We start from the raw sequence: 17,231 nt of genomic DNA on the forward strand, positions 1-17,231 counted from the left end.
GCCACAGATGGCGCCGTCCTCACGTTGTTAGTCAGGGGATAGGAAGGAAGCCGTGCTCAGTAGGTACCTACCTACCTATTGTCAGGTTAGTCCGACTGGCCGCCCCATGTCCGGCTCGGTAAGTTGCACAGTGCGATAGTCTCACCTGCTGTAAATCAACTGTGGTTCACCGCGTCGCCACTACCTCACCATGGGACATACATGAAAATCACGAGAAACCCCCCTTTGACACTCCGGCGTCGCACTCCCGCCTGCCCCAAAGACCAGTTACACCTCTAACTGGCATATCCGGGCTTGGACTTACCTCGAGAAGATGCTTATCTTGCTGACGGTGGCTAAAGCAACCACGGTACGGAGCCAGGTACGCGTCGAGCATGTTAACCCTACTACCTACCTAAGCATCTCATGGAACCTCTCAGCCCAAAACCCGTCCCCATGATATTGGCTCACTCGAGAGCTCCGTATCGTGTTTAATTCTGTGACGTATTCTGACGTGTGCCAGGTTTCGTTGGGTTTCACGTTGCCGTTTCGGCGGCTGACGCGTTGCCACCGCCTTCACCGGCCCGGGGCGCCAAGTGAAGTTCGGCCATCGGCGGGTGAGCACGCGTTCCACATTACGTCGCGTGCTCCGGCAAGCACCGGCCCCAAGATCGTTACGGGCGCGGCGAAGGAGGGACCTCAAGTACTGCCCAAAAAAGCAGGCAGGGAGAAATGGGGGTCGGCAGCCCCTGAGCCGCTTCCTCCCCGGCCCGCCGTTGCTCCTGCCCTTCGCGCCAGCAGCAAAAAGGCTGCCTCGAAGACGCAGACGACAGCAGGAAAAAAGGTGGCCCAGCCTGCTCCGAAGGTATCTGAGCGTGCGGAATGGGGAATCTTCCACAGGCAATCGGTCCCCTACCCCCCGAGGGTCGAGAGGAAGCCGAGGCAGGCCGTCATCAGGACTTCCTTGAAGCATCTACCGGCGCCGCGATGGAGGCCCGATAACCTTCCGGCCAAGGAAAGGGCTGGCCCATGGGGCTTTTTTCACGCTCTACGGGAACCTGCATCTTCAGGGGGCCCTCCAGTAGCCGACTCATCCGTCGTGAGCGCCGCCGAAACTGACGAGCCGGCAGCAAACGGATTGCAGCCGACAACAGACGCGTTGCAGCCGATAGCAGGCGACGTGCTGGAACCTCCCTCAGGAAAGCCTCCATCTGTCGAGACAGCACCGCCGTCAGAGAACCGCAGCATGTCTGCAAAATCGTTGAACAGGCTAAAGAAAAGGGCGTTGAGGAAGGAGAAGAGGAGGGCTTTACGTCAACAAGAGCTTCGCTCTGTCAAGTTCAAGAGACCAAAGGCGTATTGGAAGCCATGTACCGCCAATCATGACCGACAACCCATCGATTTAACGGGGAAACCAATCGTACAGGAAGAGATTGCGAGACTTTATCGACCACGGAACTCCTGGCCGATTGGCGACGCGTATTGGATGGAACTGCTTCTCAACAACACGGACACGCTATCAAGACTCTCAGGAGACTGTTCCGTCTGTCTACGACACAGTGACCGAAGGACTGTCCATCACGTGGTGCCAAAAAGCGTGGCACATCTTTACCCTCACGACATGAGGGACGAGGTCATGGCGCTTTGCCAGCCATGCCATAAAGTGCTGCACGGGCTTTTCTCCCACAGAAAGCTTGCTGACGACTTCACGTGGAGTGGCGCGATTGTGAGAAACAACCTATTCAAAATGTGGCTGGCCTTTGCGGAGCGTTTTTCTACAGAAGAACTGCATCATCTCCTGGCAGCCCCCGCCCCGCACAACATAAAGGGATTCCGAAAGTAAGGAACACCAGATTACGCGCGTCCTCTTTCAACCCTCATCCCTCTCCGTACCCGGCGTTTTCCCCCAACTTCATGGTGAGGGAAACAATGCTGATGCTATCAACATAGGACTGGAGCGCCACTGGAAGTGATCTTGGCCATGCTCGACAAGATCCTCGCCAGAATGTGGTATGAGCGGGAGCTTCCCGGCGACGATGAGTGTGGCGGTGACCGACGTCGTGCATTGCGAAAGGCGTTACGGAAAGCAGGCGCCCCGGCGACTACCGTCGGGTATGAGATCAAACTTGCGCTGAGCAGCCGACCTGAATGGGCGGACTGGTACAGACATGTTTTCATGTCTGGGGATCGCAAGGAACAAATAGCAAGATTCTCCCAGAACAAACGGCCTCTGAAAGAATCTCAAAGCAAGATTCCTTTGAGAAAAACGGGCTTTGAAGGATCACAAGGAAAGATTCTTCCGAGAAGAAAGGTTACCACGAGGTTCAGGGAGCACAAGATCTCGCACCGTAGCAAACCCAAGTACCACCACAGCGAATTCGAGTCCAGGTTCAAGCCGTGAAGGATTACTGACACAGCCTAGCTGAGTTAGGGTAGCCGGCTGCATCAACTAACTCTTCCTAGACGTATTCAAGCGCTTCTCTGCATAAGAGACTCATCCCTCCGCTCCAGGTCTGCCACAAAGGCTGTATTCGAAGACGATCTCGACCGTAGGCGTCCATGCCATATTTCAGTAACGTACCCGCACCATCATGTAGAATACTGTATATAGATCACTCACTCGTAGCGTTGCTGCTCGGGAGCCGTTAAGCGGCGACACCTGTCACCTTTTCCCCCATTTGTTTGGTACCCCTGGGGTCAGCTGCATCGACCATCAACCTTCCGATGTGACGATCTTTTCCAGAAGTTAATCAAACGACATGTCCTCCCCAACCTTTCCAAAAAAGTTCAAAGAAAAAAAGAACCCTCACACAACTCAGATCTTCGCCAGGAATCTCAGAACCCACTCCGCCGCGGCCCCCGCGTCGTCCTCTCTCCTGGTACCTGCAAACGCCCGTTCTAGGAACTCCTCTGAGAACCCCTTATCCGGCGTATAAAAGTACCGAATCGTTTCTTCCATGATGACCTGGTCGCACTCGAAGTGCGGCTGGATCGTGAGGACCCTCGACGGCTCGTACAGGCCCTGGAACGCGCAATGCGCAGTACCCCCGATGTTGATCCAATTCCCGGGGAGCCCTGCCGGTGGCCGGGGCAGCGCGACGTGGTCGCCGTGGCACATCTGGAGCCGTAGACCGCGATGGCTCGGGCCTGTGCCGTCGGCGGCGGCGTTGGGTTCGGCACCACCGAGCGCTTCCAGGCACGGGAAGTCCTCAACGAGCCTCGGGTGTAGTGCAATCGTCTGGACGCCGAACTCGTAGCCGTTAGGGTCCTTCTCCACCACGACGCCGTGCGGGCCGAGAAGCACCCGGCCAACGAGCTGGTGGCCGAAGCAGGTGCCGAAGATGCGGACGTGGCGGTGGTCCGCGTAGACCCCCTCGATGAAGGCGCCGAGCGCGAGGACCCAGGGGTCGGTGTCGTAGGCGGCCGCGATGGAGCCGGTGATGAGGATCGCGTCGACGTCCGACGGGTCCGGGTAGTGGCCGGCGACGACGTCCCAGGTCGTGAAGCGGACAAGGTGGGACACGCCGAGCCTTTTGGCGGCTGCGCCGAGGAGCTTGATGTATTGCCCACTGAAATATCGGCCGTAGGTCGGAACAACAGCCGGGACCATCACGTCCGTGTCCAGGATGGCGATGTGCCTGGTTTTCTGCGTCTCTGGGTTTGTCTCTGACGCCGTGCCTGATGCCACCCCTCCCCCGGCTGCTTCTCGGCATTTCAGTACAGGGACGGCCTCAGCATCACTTCGCCCACTGACCTTGCAAATCTTCTTGTCTCATTGTTTTTTGACGGGGTATAGGTATTCGTTACTAGAAAACACGGCGAGATTGTGTCGCAGCGACTCGAACGGGCAAAAGTTTGGAAGCAGTACGGGTGGAATTGGCCGGCATTCGGGTGTTGTTGATGCTCGGGAGCTGCTCCGAGTCGGAGTAGATTTGTCACGATCCCCGTTTTCGGACGTCAACGCCGGTGTCGGTCCCCGGGGCCGAGTCAAGACCACCAGCGATTGGCCCACAGTAACGCAAGTAGAAGCGACTGCAGCTTTCAACATGAGATGAGCGAGTGGACAACTCGATTTCGGCAAAATGAATATTTCGAAGAGAGACATTCCTTAAAGTTGATGCTAATCAAACATTTGTTCAATGCTCTGCCACTCTAGTCTCAGGCCACCCAAGGTAAGTTCCGAAAAGAGTCTTTTCTCACCCGACGGATGACAAGAAGCGCAACACAGGCCCTCATCCTTAGGCCTCGTACCCGGACCTTTTCAAGATCTCGTCCAATAGACGATGGGTCTTCAACGCAGACTCAAAGTTGGCATACCGCGAGCCGTTACCCTGGGCGAAGGCATCCAGGATCAGAGCCGTGTTCAGCGCCAAGTCTGAAACGCTGGCTACGGCGGGGATGTCCGGCCTCTTCAGCTCGACGTCCCGCTCCTCCCCGGTGAAGAGCTTCACTTTGAGCTTCTTGCTCGGGTGGGGGGCCTGCCACATTACCATGTTGCCCCAGCTGGCCTCGATTTCTCCCTTGGTCCCGCTGATGATCCAGCGGGCGCCAACGTCACCAACAGTGGCACTGGTTGTCCTGAAGTTGAGCGAGGCCGTGGCACCGCCATTCAGCTTTCCCTGAACGAGGACGTGATCGGGCGCGCTCTTCGGGTATGCCGGATCGACGACCTTCCCCTCTGCGTTGTGTAGGGGCCCCTGTGTGAGGTCAATCTTGAGGACGGACGACAGAGTGCCGAGGTCGAAATCGCCAAGGACGTGAGTAAATGAGTCTAGGACTGTACACCGAGTCAATTAGCCCATGTCGACTTATCAACAGACACTGCAAAAAAAAACCCCCCCCCAAAAAAAAACCCGCAGAACTCACAGTGTCCAAAGCCGATGTGGAACATGTTCGCTCCGCTCTTGATGTCGAGGTAATACTCAGCCCCCTCAACCCAGTAACTCGGAGGGGTGGTCAAGAGCGTGCCAACGACAGAAGTACTTAGGAGGTCGCCGATCTCGCCGCTTTCGACTATCTCCCTCAGCTTGACGGTGAGGCTGTCACTCCGGCCCTGGAGACCGACAATGGTCTGCAGCCCATCTGCTTCAGCCAGTCCGGCCAGCTTCTCGGCCTCTGCGACCGAGGCCCCGAGCGGCCACTCGATATAGACCTTCTTCTTGGCGGCGAGTGCGGGGACCGCCAGCTCGAGGTGCTTGGACACGCCGACACTGACAACGACCAGGTCCACGTCGGCGTCCCCCGCGAGCTCGCGGATGTCCTCGTAGGCCTTGGTCGAGCTCGGGAGCCCGTGCATCGCAATCGAGCGGCGGGCGGCCTCGACGGACGAGTTGCAGAGGGCGACGATCTCGTACTCGGGCGAGTTCTGGATGGACGGCAGGATGGTCAATGTGGCCCACGCTCCCGGGACGAAGTCTGGCCCCTTGGCAGATAGCCCGACGATGCCGACGCGTGTAGGAGCCATAATATTTGGTATGAGTGTGGTTTGACCTTGGAGAAGAGGGTAAAAACCGTTCGGGGAGCTTTTGGTTCAATAGTCAACGGGCAAGAGTATTGGTTCAACGACTGACTGATTGTAGGTTCCCAGCCAATTGGGATATAGCGTCATCTTATACGCTTTCAATAGAAGCCGAAAAACTGTGATCCCCTCAATTTTGTTTTCCTCGTTCCTATACCTATGCTTCCTGCTGGCAGCACGTACCTGGTCTCAGATGACGGAGGCCCCGATAGGACGAAACTCCGGCCTGTCGGATCGGAGATGTGGAGCAGCCTCCCGGCATTGACGGTGATTGGTCGAAACTCCGCGGGCAGACCGGATGAAGTCCGCAACGTCGACGTTACTTGTCAAGTTCCTCCAACCACTACCTACACCAAATACAGCACTTCTTCGGCGATCAGCATGAGCGCGACACTCGGCCGCAAGAAGTCCTGCGCCTCTTGCCGTATCAGCAAGGCGAGATGTTCCCTCGATTCCCCGTGTCGGCGATGCGAGGAGAGAAACCTCGACTGCAAGTACGACCATCCACCGAGGCGTCCAGCGGCCTACCGAGCATTGCGTCCCCTGCAGACCCCCGAGGGGAGCTCACGCAGGGACATAGAAGAAACTAGATCCCATGTCGAGAGATCGACTCACCGTAGAAGCCCTCCTCCCGGGCCCTTGATGGAAAATCACATTGACCATCTTGATGGGCCGTCGATGAATTGGGATACGTTACTTTCACCCTCATTTTTGCAGCTGTCCCCGGGCTGTGAGCTTGGTTTCTCAAGTTTACTCAGCCCGTCCTCCTCCGACATGCGCCTGAACACATTCCAAGGCCTTCAGGCACCACCCGAGTCCGGCGGGGTGCCATGGATTCGGAACGGCCAACAATCCGGTGTACCAGACCATCCAGAGGCCCGGTCTTCGTTAGGTAGTCCTCCTTCTATTCCTACTGCCAGGTCAGATCGGCTGCAGACGCAAGCCAGAACATGCCTCTCCCGGCCTCCTCGCCGCCCATTCTACCAGGACAGGCCCTTTGCGTTGCGACCCAACAAGGTAGTAGCGGCGTGTTTTACCGTCAAAGTACTCATGGGCCAGCTTTTGGCTTATCCCAAAATGATGGCCAAGGGCGGGCGACTGCCGCCGTTCATATTCCCTCCCTGCGTCGTGGAAGGGAATGCTTTGACGACGGATTGCTGTAGCACTGGTTACCACAAGTGCTTGCCAGAGACCTTGGCCATCTGTTGCAACTTGGTACAGAGTTTCGAGGCAAGGACCGCTGGAAGTGCGTCGTTTGTATGGAAGAGCATTTACAAAGAGGTCGGGAGGCTCCAGAATGAGGTAAGGCCCCGCGCCGCAGTTGTTCACCCTGGCCCGCTTGGGCTGCTCTTCTGCTTCTTCCTCTAACAGATCTGTTGAATGAAGCATGACTCATACAACTGCGAAGAGCTGCTTCAAGCTCTGCAGGCTGTAGTCATATACATCTTGCTGCAAGCAGGAGACCCGGACTCGGTGCCCTATAACGATATCGCAGCACTGGTGTCAGCCCCCGAGGTGAGGAGTTCCGCCTAGAAGAATGCTCCCCACACATTGCTGACGAGAACATCCTGATTGTGGCAGTCCATCGCCAAGTCCCTTCACACGTCCTCCGATTACACCGTCAATCTAACCAACAGCACCAAGATTGATCGTCGGGAATGGGTCATTCGCGAAAGTGTTCGAAGGTAAGCCCCAGAAACGTATCGCAACGTTGTCTGATAGGGAGCTTGCTGAAAAGAGAAAATTGCAGGACGATATGTATCATTTTTGGTGTCCAGCTTATGTTGGACGTGGACTTCAACGTCGCGGGCGGGGAATGCGGCGGCTACAGTCAACTGCCTCTCCCCTCGGGACGGGAGCTGTGGGAGACCGTGTCCAATGACGAGTGGGCGGCACGGTATAGGAAGCTTCATGCTCGGTACCGCGACGACAATGTGTTGAATATACAGGACCTTCGACGGGCGAGACGAGCTCTTGAGTCAGATATCACAGACCAGAGCGAGGAAGGGCGGCTTGTAGGCCGGGTTGCAGAGTGGTGCGAGAGCCTGGACGAGCTTGGGATGATGGTGTGGATGGCAGTTATGCAAGAGTCATAGGGTATACAAGATAGAGATAAGATATAAAATACTGCTTTGAGAGAGAGGAGGAAAAAGACGTATTAGCATCCACGAAACGTGCTGGTGTGGGTACGATGTCAAGAAGCCCGGACGGAGGCCAGCTCCTATGATCCTCAGCCTGTATTTTCGCGCTCAGCTTCCAAAATATCCATGGGGTTTGGCTGCTGTACAACCAACACACCAACGTCGCCTCCGATCTGAGGGGCGCGTTCGAGACGCTGATCGGGTTCGTTCCCGTCGCCGATCGACCTCTGGATTGGGAGCCGAACAGGCATGGGATGAAGAAGATCATCCGACGACGTCGCCTTGAGAAAAAGCTGGTTGGTGCTCTCGCCGGTCTCGGAATACCGCGTGACGAAAAGCGAAAAGCAGGTCTCCCCGTGCCAGAGCTTCACCTCCTGGCGTCCATCGATAATGAACTGCTCCATCATGCTGAAAGCCTCGAATGGAGGGTTGCCTTGGTCATCGCCCGTCTCATGGTCTAGGATGCCTTTCTTTATTCCTGCTGCATGTCGGCTAGGAATCAAGGCATAACGCAGAGGTTGGAGCGCAGAAGCGTGCCGCTGGCATATGAGGAAGACTTCTCCAATCTGAACACCGTCAAACGCAACAGTATAGACGACTGTGCAGCTGAATAGCTTGGAGCCCGTCAACGCAAATTCTTTCCGTCGTGGGTGCCACTGCTTCTTTGGCCAACACTCGGCCACTTCCAGGGAGAAGCTTGCTGGAAGCAACGAGGTGTCGAAGCTCAACGCTTCCGCGGCGGTCTCCTGAAGCGAGGTCGACATGCGCTCGTCCACGTCTTTGGCGATGTAGATGGTCTTCTGTTCGTACCGCGTCGTGCGCGACGGGATGATGACCTTGGGGAGCTCCCTGACGTAGATGTTGTCCCTGTGGTATCGGAGGGCAACGAACACAACATACTCGTCCGGGAAGAGGGTGCACCTCAAGCAAGTTCTTTCTTCGCCGTCGTAAAAGAAGCTCGCTAGAGTCGCTTCCATCCGGATGCCTTTATTTGTCGAGGAGAACTCCTTCTCCTGCTCGCACATGGCCCAGCTGATGGACTTCCGCGAGGTCAATTCCGTGTCGAACCAGCTTGCGAACTCGGACGGATGACGGGCCAGAAGCCCGCGGTACGGCTGTATCGTTTCCTCCGACGCGGTCCAGCAGAAAAGAGACATGTCGGTGCTGTTCTTCAGAATCTCCTCCTGGAGCCGTATGAAAGCCCGTGGGCCCTCGCCGTATAGCAATGGCATGTTCACGCGGAAGATACCAAGCAAGCAGTAGGCCATGTCCTCCGTCCTGGTCGTCTGCCGCTTCGAAGCCCACGACATTCTCTCGGCGATGGAGATCTCGCCGATCGCGTCGCTATTCTTCAGAACCCGAGCAGTCTTGCCGCGAATGCCTGCCATGCTTGACAGCTGCCGCAGCACCGTCCCGTCGGTCTTGAACCCGCGCGAGTTCCACCCGACGTCGAAGAACTCGAGCCTGCTGGGCGCGATGAGCTCCTGGAGAGTCCACCCTCGCTGGAACCAGCGACAGGGCCGCTTGTGGATGCCGGACTCGGATTCGAACATCCAGAGCGAAGGCGAACCGACGGGGAGGTCGGCGAGATAAGCAAAGCAGACGGCCGACAGCCGGTACCATTCGAACATGGAGTTGATCGCCTCTGAGAGTTCGGCGCTCGAGGACTTGTCGATGCAGCAGGTGTCAACCCAGACCCATTCTAGCCCGTTTTGGCGGGCGAGCTCGCAGGTCTTATCGATCTTGGCGAAGCCGGGCTTTTCTCTGGCGGCATCGAGGTCGGCGAACTCCTGGAAAGTCACCTCCCCGGCCTCCCAGGTATGAGACAGTATGGCATAAGGCGGAACGTCCGGGGGGATGAAGGCGTGAAGCTTCGACGTCTCCGTACTGATCAGCCACATATCTGACTGCTGTTTGTATGAATGGAATTGAGGAGGGTCAGAGGTGGGGAAATCGTCACCATGGGTACGTTATGCACGATGCAGCATAAGCGACGGCAGCATGAGCATGCAGCTGAGCAGACAACTTGGGAAAAAGACATGCCCTGCATGGTCTATAGTTCTAGTCGCATACTGGGACAGCAAGGCTTTCCTTTTCTTGATAATGTTACCTGAAGTCACTCATCATCTTTATTTCACAGACTGCCAGTTGCGATACATGCGCCCCATATGCAATCTCCAATTAGAGCACCTTTTGCTTCTGGACATACGTAATGCCTCTCGTTCAAATACATCAATTCCCCGAATCGCATTTACGGCATATCTTTCCATTCATTTTCCATCGCACTCGTGGATCGACTTTGTCTATGTGTGGTCAGGGGCAATGTTGTCGCTTTCGTCTTCAGCCGTAAAGTAAAAAAGAGTATGATTCTTGTGCAGGTGACTTGGAGCAATGTCTGTGTGATGGCTCTATAAATCAGTATCCATCTGCAAGATGTGAAATTCTCTGCATGGAAATGGCATGCCCTCTCGTTTTGTTATTGAGAAATGCTGGTCCCAACTACTCCGATCGCCCGCTTAACAACCCATCCCTCATCCCGCAGTGAGCGTTATACGCCAACAAGGTTCCTGTGACAAAGACATTGAGCTGGAAAATATCCCCCTTATTCAGTGCGCATATCTCCAGCCTCTTTCGACCCCCGAGTTCTCCGAGTATCCCTCGGCCTCGTCCAACTTCTTATTCAGTTTAGTCGCGCGCCATTTCGCCAGACCGGCTGACGTGACAACCAAGAGACAACCGACCAGGACAAGGCCTCCGCCGAGTCTGTAGAAGGGCTCGTGCGAACGAGGCCAAAAGTAGGGGCTGAACCAGTGACTGACCTGGCTGAGACAGTTGGCAATCGCGATCAGTGCAGCCTTCTTACTCCGAGGTGCCGGGACTACGGTTGTCTCCCAGGAGAGTTGCAGGTTCAGGCCGTTGTACGTGCCAGAGATGAGCAGGAAGAGGCCAAAGTATCGGGCACCGACATTGGTCGTCGAGATCAACACGGCACAACCAACGGCGCTGCCGATTATGGGCAAGACGATGTGCCAAAAGGACTCTTGACGCCGACCCGAAGACCAGGCAACGACGCATGCAAAAGCGTAGGCAAAGGCGTACGGGGGTGCTTGGATGAGGTAGGTTGTGAGCTCACCAAAGTCGAAGGTGTTGACAATCTGGTGATATTGATGTTAGAGTTTGTGACCATCTTCCCGGCAAGGGAGAGAATCGGATGGGAATGAGGCTCACCGAAGGCAGGAAGTCCTTGAATGCCTGGGCTGTAACGAGCGCAAAGTGCATGAGGCAGAAGATCCAGGTAAAAGGGTCCTTGACGGCGTCCCTGAAACCGTCCCAGGTGCCGCCCACAACCTCTTCGACTCCGCCGTTGGAGCACAAGATGCGATACTGAGCCATCTCTCGCTCCGCCGGGGTCAGGAATCGCGTGTTGTGAGGCCAGTCCGGAAGAAGGGCGAAAGCGGCGAAGGCGATCACGAAGGTAGCAATGCCTTCTATGAGGAAGAACCACTGCCACGAATACATCCCGGCCACGCCGCCCATCGTGGTCAGGATGCCCGCGGCGAGGAAGCCGGAGATGATGTTGGAAATGGTGTTTCCGGCGTGCCAGATGGCCATGCGAGTCGGGCTTTCGTGTTTATTGTACCAGGATGAGGTCACTAGCAGACGTCAATCAGTCAGTCGATGTTATTGGTGTTGTGAATAACTTCGAGGGCATCCGCTTACTGAGAGTGATGCCGGGAAAGAAAGGGGCTTCGGCCAGGCCGGTGAAGAATCGCAGGGCGGCAAAGCCAGCGCCACTGAATAGCGATTAGTAAGTAGTATTCTTTCATATCCGTTGCCAAGTAGGGTCGAGAAGCTCATGCTTACTTCGTCAGGGCCGGAGTGCAGATTGTCGCGGCACCCCATGCCAGCATCGTGGAGGGGAGAAACCATCTTGGGTTCGCCTTGGCCAACCACAAGTTGCCCGGCAGCTGTCCAATGAGATATCCGATGTAGAAGGTTGAGATCCCCAGATTCCACATGGTGTCTGACATGTGCAGATCCTCCTGCATGCCACCCAGCCGTGCATTGGAGACGTTGATTCGATCGAGGTAGCTGGGAAGCCGCTGCGATGTTAGTTGTTGATTCCTATAGGCTTTCTGACAGATGTGGTTCGTCAACTTGCCTCATGAGAAACATGGCAGTGATCGTAGGCATCATCCTCCAGTCAATCTTCCGCACCACGCTCTTGTTGAGCTTCTCCATCTCCGTGTCGCTCAAATCCCGTAGGAGATCGAAGCGACCTTGAATCTCTCGAGGGGAGAGTTCATACTGCCGATATACTTTCTCCTTGGACTGCAACTCGTCACCAGATATGTTGGAGTGTTCGAGCTGGCTGCATTCGACGGCATCCTTCGTGACGCCGATGACCGCGGGGTCATTGTTGTTCGCCGTCATCTTCATCAGATTGGAGGGGGCTTAAATATCAGAAGACCGGTGTTGGTGCTCGAGCTGACGTTGGAACTGAGGCGATGAGAGACCTCTCGTCGGTAGCATCTGAGTCTCCCTCAACCCTCGATCCGAGCCTGTCACTTTATACTTCTAAATCAGTGCCATCGTCTCAGTCATAATCCGCGAGTCGCAAGTCCTAGGAATTGTCTGGCGTTCTTGGCAATCCGGGGACTCCAGAATACCCCGCGTCGAAAACCGTCTAGCAGGGTCCAGGAGCATTGGGGTCTGACGGACTCTCCACATCCACCACCTGGGGAAGCGTTCCCGCGGGAAGCACCCTTGAAGGTAGGTTGCGTGACCGGGAGCGATGTTAGGCTCCTGAAATCTTTTGGGTTGCTGGAAAACCCACATACAATAACCAAGCTAGTTGGTTTAGGTTAGGACATGTATACCTTCATTTTCGTCAACAACCACCAGCCACAAAGGCCGTGCATGGACTTGGGGCCGGTGTTAGATCTAGCTTCCGAGATGGTGACTTCTATGGCTCTAACTACCTTGCGAAGGTCTTGATTCTGATGCATGGCATCAAGTTGGACTGGAAAATGTCTCTTTCGCTCGTTCTAACGAACAAGTAGTTGATGTCTCGCCACACGTTCGCGAAGTCAGGGCCTCGCATTCATTGCGCATGGCGGTTCGCCAATGATCTAATATCTGAGACGATAAGACTATGCCGATAACTTTCAATTCCACTGCTTGAGACCAGTAACTCTGGTGAGCCATTCTAATGCGTCAGAAGGCTTGAAACCTTTTCGTACACAGTGAACACAATTCCTCCACTCAGGATTAGACGACCGAGTCTCATTGTGCTCCCGCTCCAGAAACCCCTCACGCCTCTTTCTGATAATACCATTCGGAATGCTTCCATAGTACCGGCTCCACGCGCAGACTGAGCTCTCGTCTTAATCGTGTCGAACGGCTGGGTGGCATAGACAGTGATGATGCCGGCAACAGCCCCAGAGCCGAACGTCACGAGGCTGTTGTTGGGGAGTCCATGCTGCTTGGAAACCTCTCTCAGCACGTTGTAAGAGCCCATACGCACAGCAGATGTCGCAGACTGCTTCAGAGTGGTGGAAACGATACCGCGATACACTTCACCCACTCCGTGCTCTCTAACCATTGTGATGAGCGCATGCGTTCCACCCGCATATTTCCTTGCCCCTGCTTTGGCATCATCGATGCTGTGGTTATTCAAGAACCGGTTAGATACTCTCAAGAAGCACAGGTTTGAGCAGGCGAGTCTCGCCAGACGGTGAGCTTAGAGAACTTACAGCGCCGTCTTCACCCGTTCGGTAGGAGTCACCGCCACGACGCTTTCGACACATCCGGCGATCATACCGGCGAGGATGCCACGTGCGGGCGTCAGACGCCCATTTTCGTCCATGAGAGCATTTCTGATGGAGTCGAAGGAGAGAAATCGAACCCCAGCCTTGAAGGTTGTTCCCTAAAACTGGTGAGCACGATATATCATCAGGGGAAACGGAAATGCCGTACAATGATCAATGTTGAGCACCCGGTGTAGATGGCTTTGGGTCCATCTTGTCGGGCAACCTGGAGAAGAACCGAGAACGGGTTCTTGCTGCCGGTTGATTGGAGCTGCGCTCTTGTCTTTGCAAACTCGAAAGGGTACTTCATAGGGTATCAGTGAGTATAGACTTGGAGAACAAACAAGTCACCTCCAGATTGACAGAGTGAGCACTTACAGTGACGGCAGCTTCAACAGCCCCGGCGACCCCACCCGAGAACAACGAGATGCTCGGGGAGATCTTGTGCTTCGCGTTTGAATCAGATTTCCGTTGTAGTACGGTTGCTTTTCCGAGTGCCGGGTTCGGCACGGCTGAGATCACGGACGCCATGGTTGTCATGTCAAGAAACCAGATGCTTCTGTCGTTGCCTCCTCTTCTCAACTATGCCCGAAGGAAAACGTGACGAGTAGTGAAGAAAACAAAGGCTGGCGCGTGGCAGGAAACCTGCATCCGATGCGAAATCTTGAGACGGTCTCTTCAACACGACCAACTTGTTGCAACGAGTCAACTGTGGGAACACGGATAGCAATCCATTCCTTGTCGTTATTCCCTTATGACATGCACACCACCACTAATACCCCTTCTGCACCGTTGTGGACAAGGGGCCGACCCCTGGTTTGCCGCTTTTCGCTATCCGCGGGAACATTGGACGGGTGTGAAGGGAGATGCGCGGACTTAGACGCTGACCAATCGGGGTTCTTCCCGCGTTCGCGGCCGGGGGCGGCTTCAAACCCCGACCAGACGTCATATTCTTTCCGCGGATAGACTTGCTTGCTTCTTCTCCTGACAACCTTCAGTTTGACGAACGTGGAAAAGATTCCCTCGTCTACCCGTTTGCCATCCACGGGTATTGAGAGCAAGACATTCGGTACTCTCCCGCTTCTTATTCTCATGGCACCGAGACCGGGAGACAGTATCACGGCATCCGGTCGCCCTCGGAGGCGGGCCGTTGAGGCCTGTTCGTTCTGCCGACGGCGCAAGGTTCGTTGTGGTGGTGGTCGATATCGTGGCCGTCTGTCGCACACTTGATGAGGCTAACATCTTCCGCCAGATCAAGTGCAACAATGAGCAGCCGACGTGCGCCAATTGCAGGACGTACGGAAAGGATTGTGTCTATGAGCCTTTGGTGGCAGAGTCAACACCAACACCGCGCCGTGCAGAACGGCGGCGACAAGGCACTCGTCAGAATCGTCAAAGAACAGACCTCGGCACCACCCCGTCGCGCATCCCGGGGGATATTAGCGGCAACGACTCTGCCGCGGAGCACGGCGGGGACACGCCACAGCCACACACCCCTGACGGCCCTGATCCTGCTATCCACTCGCCGCCCCCTCCCCCTCATACCAGCACGCAACAGCCCGGAGCTCTGACGGAACAAAACCCTTCTCACCGAGCGGGTGTCTCCCGTATCGTGGTATCCGCTAATGGAGTCTCGAGCTATCACGGCCGCACGAGCGCCCTGTTCGAGGAGAGTCTACAGGAACGATCATCGGCCGTCGACTTACGTCCACGGATGCCGGATGAATGGATAGAGAAGGGTTTGGTTGCCGAGGCGGCTAGACAACGTATGATCCTTCTTCTCCACCAGAAGCTTGGCTTCGGTTGGATCTCGCGCCGCCTGTCGCGGGACCGCACTGACAGGGCGAAACAGGCCAGCTCGAAGACTTCAACTATCGCGCGGGAACGCTCGACTTCGATGGTGTGGACCCGGAACTAGGCATGCACCTCCTGTCCCTGCACTGGAACCGCCAGCACCATTCCTTTCTGCTCACGTACCGACCCGCATTCATGCGGGACATGGCCTGCAACGGGCCGTACTTTTCAAAGATACTGCTCAACGCCATCTACTTCGGGGCTTCCAAGTTCAGCCCGCGTCGAGAAGTCCGGAGGGACCTCAACGACGTGCGCACCGCCGGCTGGGCGTTCCGTGAGCGTGTTAGGAAGCTGCTTGGCGACGCGCTGGATAGCAGCGATATCACAACCATTCAGGCTTTGCTGGTGATGACAAATTCGCTTTTCGCCCTAGGTGACGAGAGGAGTGCTGCTTGGCTATACGCGGGCCTGGCATTCCGCATGATCATCGACTTGGGCATGCATGTTGATGCACCAGGCCTCGGTAGCACACGGAAGTTCTCTGACGAAGACCTAGAGATACGACGGCGGGTGTTCTGGGGTGCATTCGGTACGAAACCACACTGTCCGAACAGCTGACGGAGACGAGGCTTCTAACCATTGTATAGTCGTCGATAAGATCCAGAGTCTCTATCAGGGACGCCCGGCGTCCTTGAAAGAGTCTGACACGCTGGTACCCATCAAATTTCTCGATACGTTCGAGGAGTTTGAAAACTGGAAGCCGTTTGCGTACTCTACTGATGCCACCAGCTACCCTGGATCGCCTGCCTTCAGCGTGTCTACTTTCACCTACCTGTGTCGACTCTCGGTCGTCATGAGCGATATTCTGAGCTGCATCTATACGGAGAGAGCCTTTGACAAAAGCGCAACTGAGCTCTCCACAATGCTGGAGAGTCTAAGCTCCAAGTTGGCTGCTTGGAAAGAAGCTTTGCCTACTCATCTCGTGTTCGATCCAAAGAACGATGACCAAGTTCCTCCTCCACACGTACTAAGCTTGCAGTAAGTACTTGCGGCAAACTGGCCATTGCGTCAACAAAGGCGTCGCGAACATCCATCTGACTTGACTATAGCGCCATGTTCAATGTTCTCACCATCCTTCTTCACCGTCCGTTTGTTGCTGATGGCCACTTGTACAACACCTCTCGTTCCATATCGGTCAACTCGTTCATCACCTGCGCGTCTGCAGCCGACAGCATAGTCGGTGTTCTTCGAGCATACAACAGAGTATTTTCTGTGCGACACGCACCTTATTTGATCTCATATGCCACGTATGTTGCTGCAACGATTCACGTACGGATCGCCGCGAAGCGCAGCACGGAATCGGAGGCTCGCGAGCGCCTGGAAACCTGTATGTCCGTGTTTCGAGAGAACCAGGAAACAAACTGGGCCGTGAGAAGGGCCAAAACCATCGTCGAAGGCTTGATGACGCGTCTGGGTGTAAGTCTCACCCGCGTTGACGGCAACGAAAGACAGAGGAGCAATGCCTTTCCTGTCTCGACAGCGAACCGCGACGCGCCTGACGCCTTGGGGAATCCCAACGACAGGGTGCGCCTTTCAATGACCGATGAGGCACGCCCTCCGCAGACAGTGCTTGAGAACGTATCCCCTTCCATGGGGTGGTCAGATATCGACGGAATCATCCAAAGTTTTGTGCGAGGGCAAGAGCACAACACTGTCGCAGCGGATGTGAACCAGACGGACTTAAACCAACAGCCGGTCCCGTCGGGAACGGGGTTGCAGCCGGCAAACTTCGACTCTTCGAGCTTTATCGGAAACCAGACTTGGTTCCAAGGGATGCCGGAGGGAGACGGCGGCGCTGCTTCTTTCGACGACCTTCTGTTCGGGTTCAACGGCTCCGCGCTTGACAGCATGTTCTCCTGATGTGAACAAGTTAATTGATAACACCACCAGCAGGGGACATTCTGATCAGTGAACGGGGTTGTTCCCGGC

At 55.6% G+C, this 17,231-nt stretch overlaps 7 protein-coding genes across 7 annotated transcripts; 3 read left to right on the top strand and 4 right to left on the bottom strand.

Annotated features, from left to right (window-relative positions):
- Nucleotides 1–106: 106 nt before the first annotated feature.
- Nucleotides 107–2,380, top strand: CH63R_08727 (uncharacterized protein; the record flags this gene model as incomplete). Its single annotated transcript, XM_018303701.1, has 3 exons — nt 107–118; nt 503–1,818; nt 1,930–2,380. The coding sequence occupies 3 exons, from the start codon at nt 107–109 to the stop codon at nt 2,378–2,380; spliced, it is 1,779 nt and encodes a 592-aa protein (XP_018155724.1).
- A 414-nt stretch (nt 2,381–2,794) lies between these two features.
- On the bottom strand, nt 2,795–5,443 carry CH63R_08728 (Oxidoreductase; the record flags this gene model as incomplete). Its single annotated transcript, XM_018303702.1, has 3 exons — nt 2,795–3,728; nt 4,231–4,756; nt 4,846–5,443. The coding sequence occupies 3 exons, from the start codon at nt 5,441–5,443 to the stop codon at nt 2,795–2,797; spliced, it is 2,058 nt and encodes a 685-aa protein (XP_018155725.1).
- Nucleotides 5,444–5,656: 213 nt separating this feature from the next.
- Nucleotides 5,657–7,593, top strand: CH63R_08729 (C6 finger domain-containing protein; the record flags this gene model as incomplete). The annotated part of the gene is made up of 4 exons (XM_018303703.1): nt 5,657–6,799; nt 6,926–7,012; nt 7,079–7,182; nt 7,248–7,593. 4 exons carry the CDS (start codon nt 5,657–5,659, stop codon nt 7,591–7,593), a joined length of 1,680 nt encoding a protein of 559 aa, XP_018155726.1.
- Nucleotides 7,594–7,727: 134 nt separating this feature from the next.
- Nucleotides 7,728–9,539, bottom strand: CH63R_08730 (HET domain-containing protein; the record flags this gene model as incomplete). Its single annotated transcript, XM_018303704.1, has 1 exon — nt 7,728–9,539. One exon carries the CDS (start codon nt 9,537–9,539, stop codon nt 7,728–7,730), a length of 1,812 nt encoding a protein of 603 aa, XP_018155727.1.
- Nucleotides 9,540–10,244: 705 nt separating this feature from the next.
- Nucleotides 10,245–12,078, bottom strand: CH63R_08731 (Major facilitator superfamily transporter; the record flags this gene model as incomplete). Its single annotated transcript, XM_018303705.1, has 5 exons — nt 10,245–10,793; nt 10,867–11,291; nt 11,359–11,432; nt 11,503–11,730; nt 11,801–12,078. 5 exons carry the CDS (start codon nt 12,076–12,078, stop codon nt 10,245–10,247), a joined length of 1,554 nt encoding a protein of 517 aa, XP_018155728.1.
- A 769-nt stretch (nt 12,079–12,847) lies between these two features.
- Nucleotides 12,848–13,979, bottom strand: CH63R_08732 (Tricarboxylate transport mitochondrial; the record flags this gene model as incomplete). The annotated part of the gene is made up of 4 exons (XM_018303706.1): nt 12,848–13,304; nt 13,395–13,567; nt 13,618–13,752; nt 13,827–13,979. 4 exons carry the CDS (start codon nt 13,977–13,979, stop codon nt 12,848–12,850), a joined length of 918 nt encoding a protein of 305 aa, XP_018155729.1.
- Nucleotides 13,980–14,713: 734 nt separating this feature from the next.
- Nucleotides 14,714–17,162, top strand: CH63R_08733 (Fungal specific transcription factor; the record flags this gene model as incomplete). The annotated part of the gene is made up of 5 exons (XM_018303707.1): nt 14,714–14,744; nt 14,810–15,250; nt 15,301–15,831; nt 15,890–16,280; nt 16,352–17,162. 5 exons carry the CDS (start codon nt 14,714–14,716, stop codon nt 17,160–17,162), a joined length of 2,205 nt encoding a protein of 734 aa, XP_018155730.1.
- Nucleotides 17,163–17,231: the final 69 nt, after the last annotated feature.

This window comes from Colletotrichum higginsianum, chromosome 6 (assembly GCF_001672515.1).
Source record: "Colletotrichum higginsianum IMI 349063 chromosome 6, whole genome shotgun sequence".
Lineage (NCBI taxonomy): Eukaryota > Fungi > Ascomycota > Sordariomycetes > Glomerellales > Glomerellaceae > Colletotrichum > Colletotrichum higginsianum.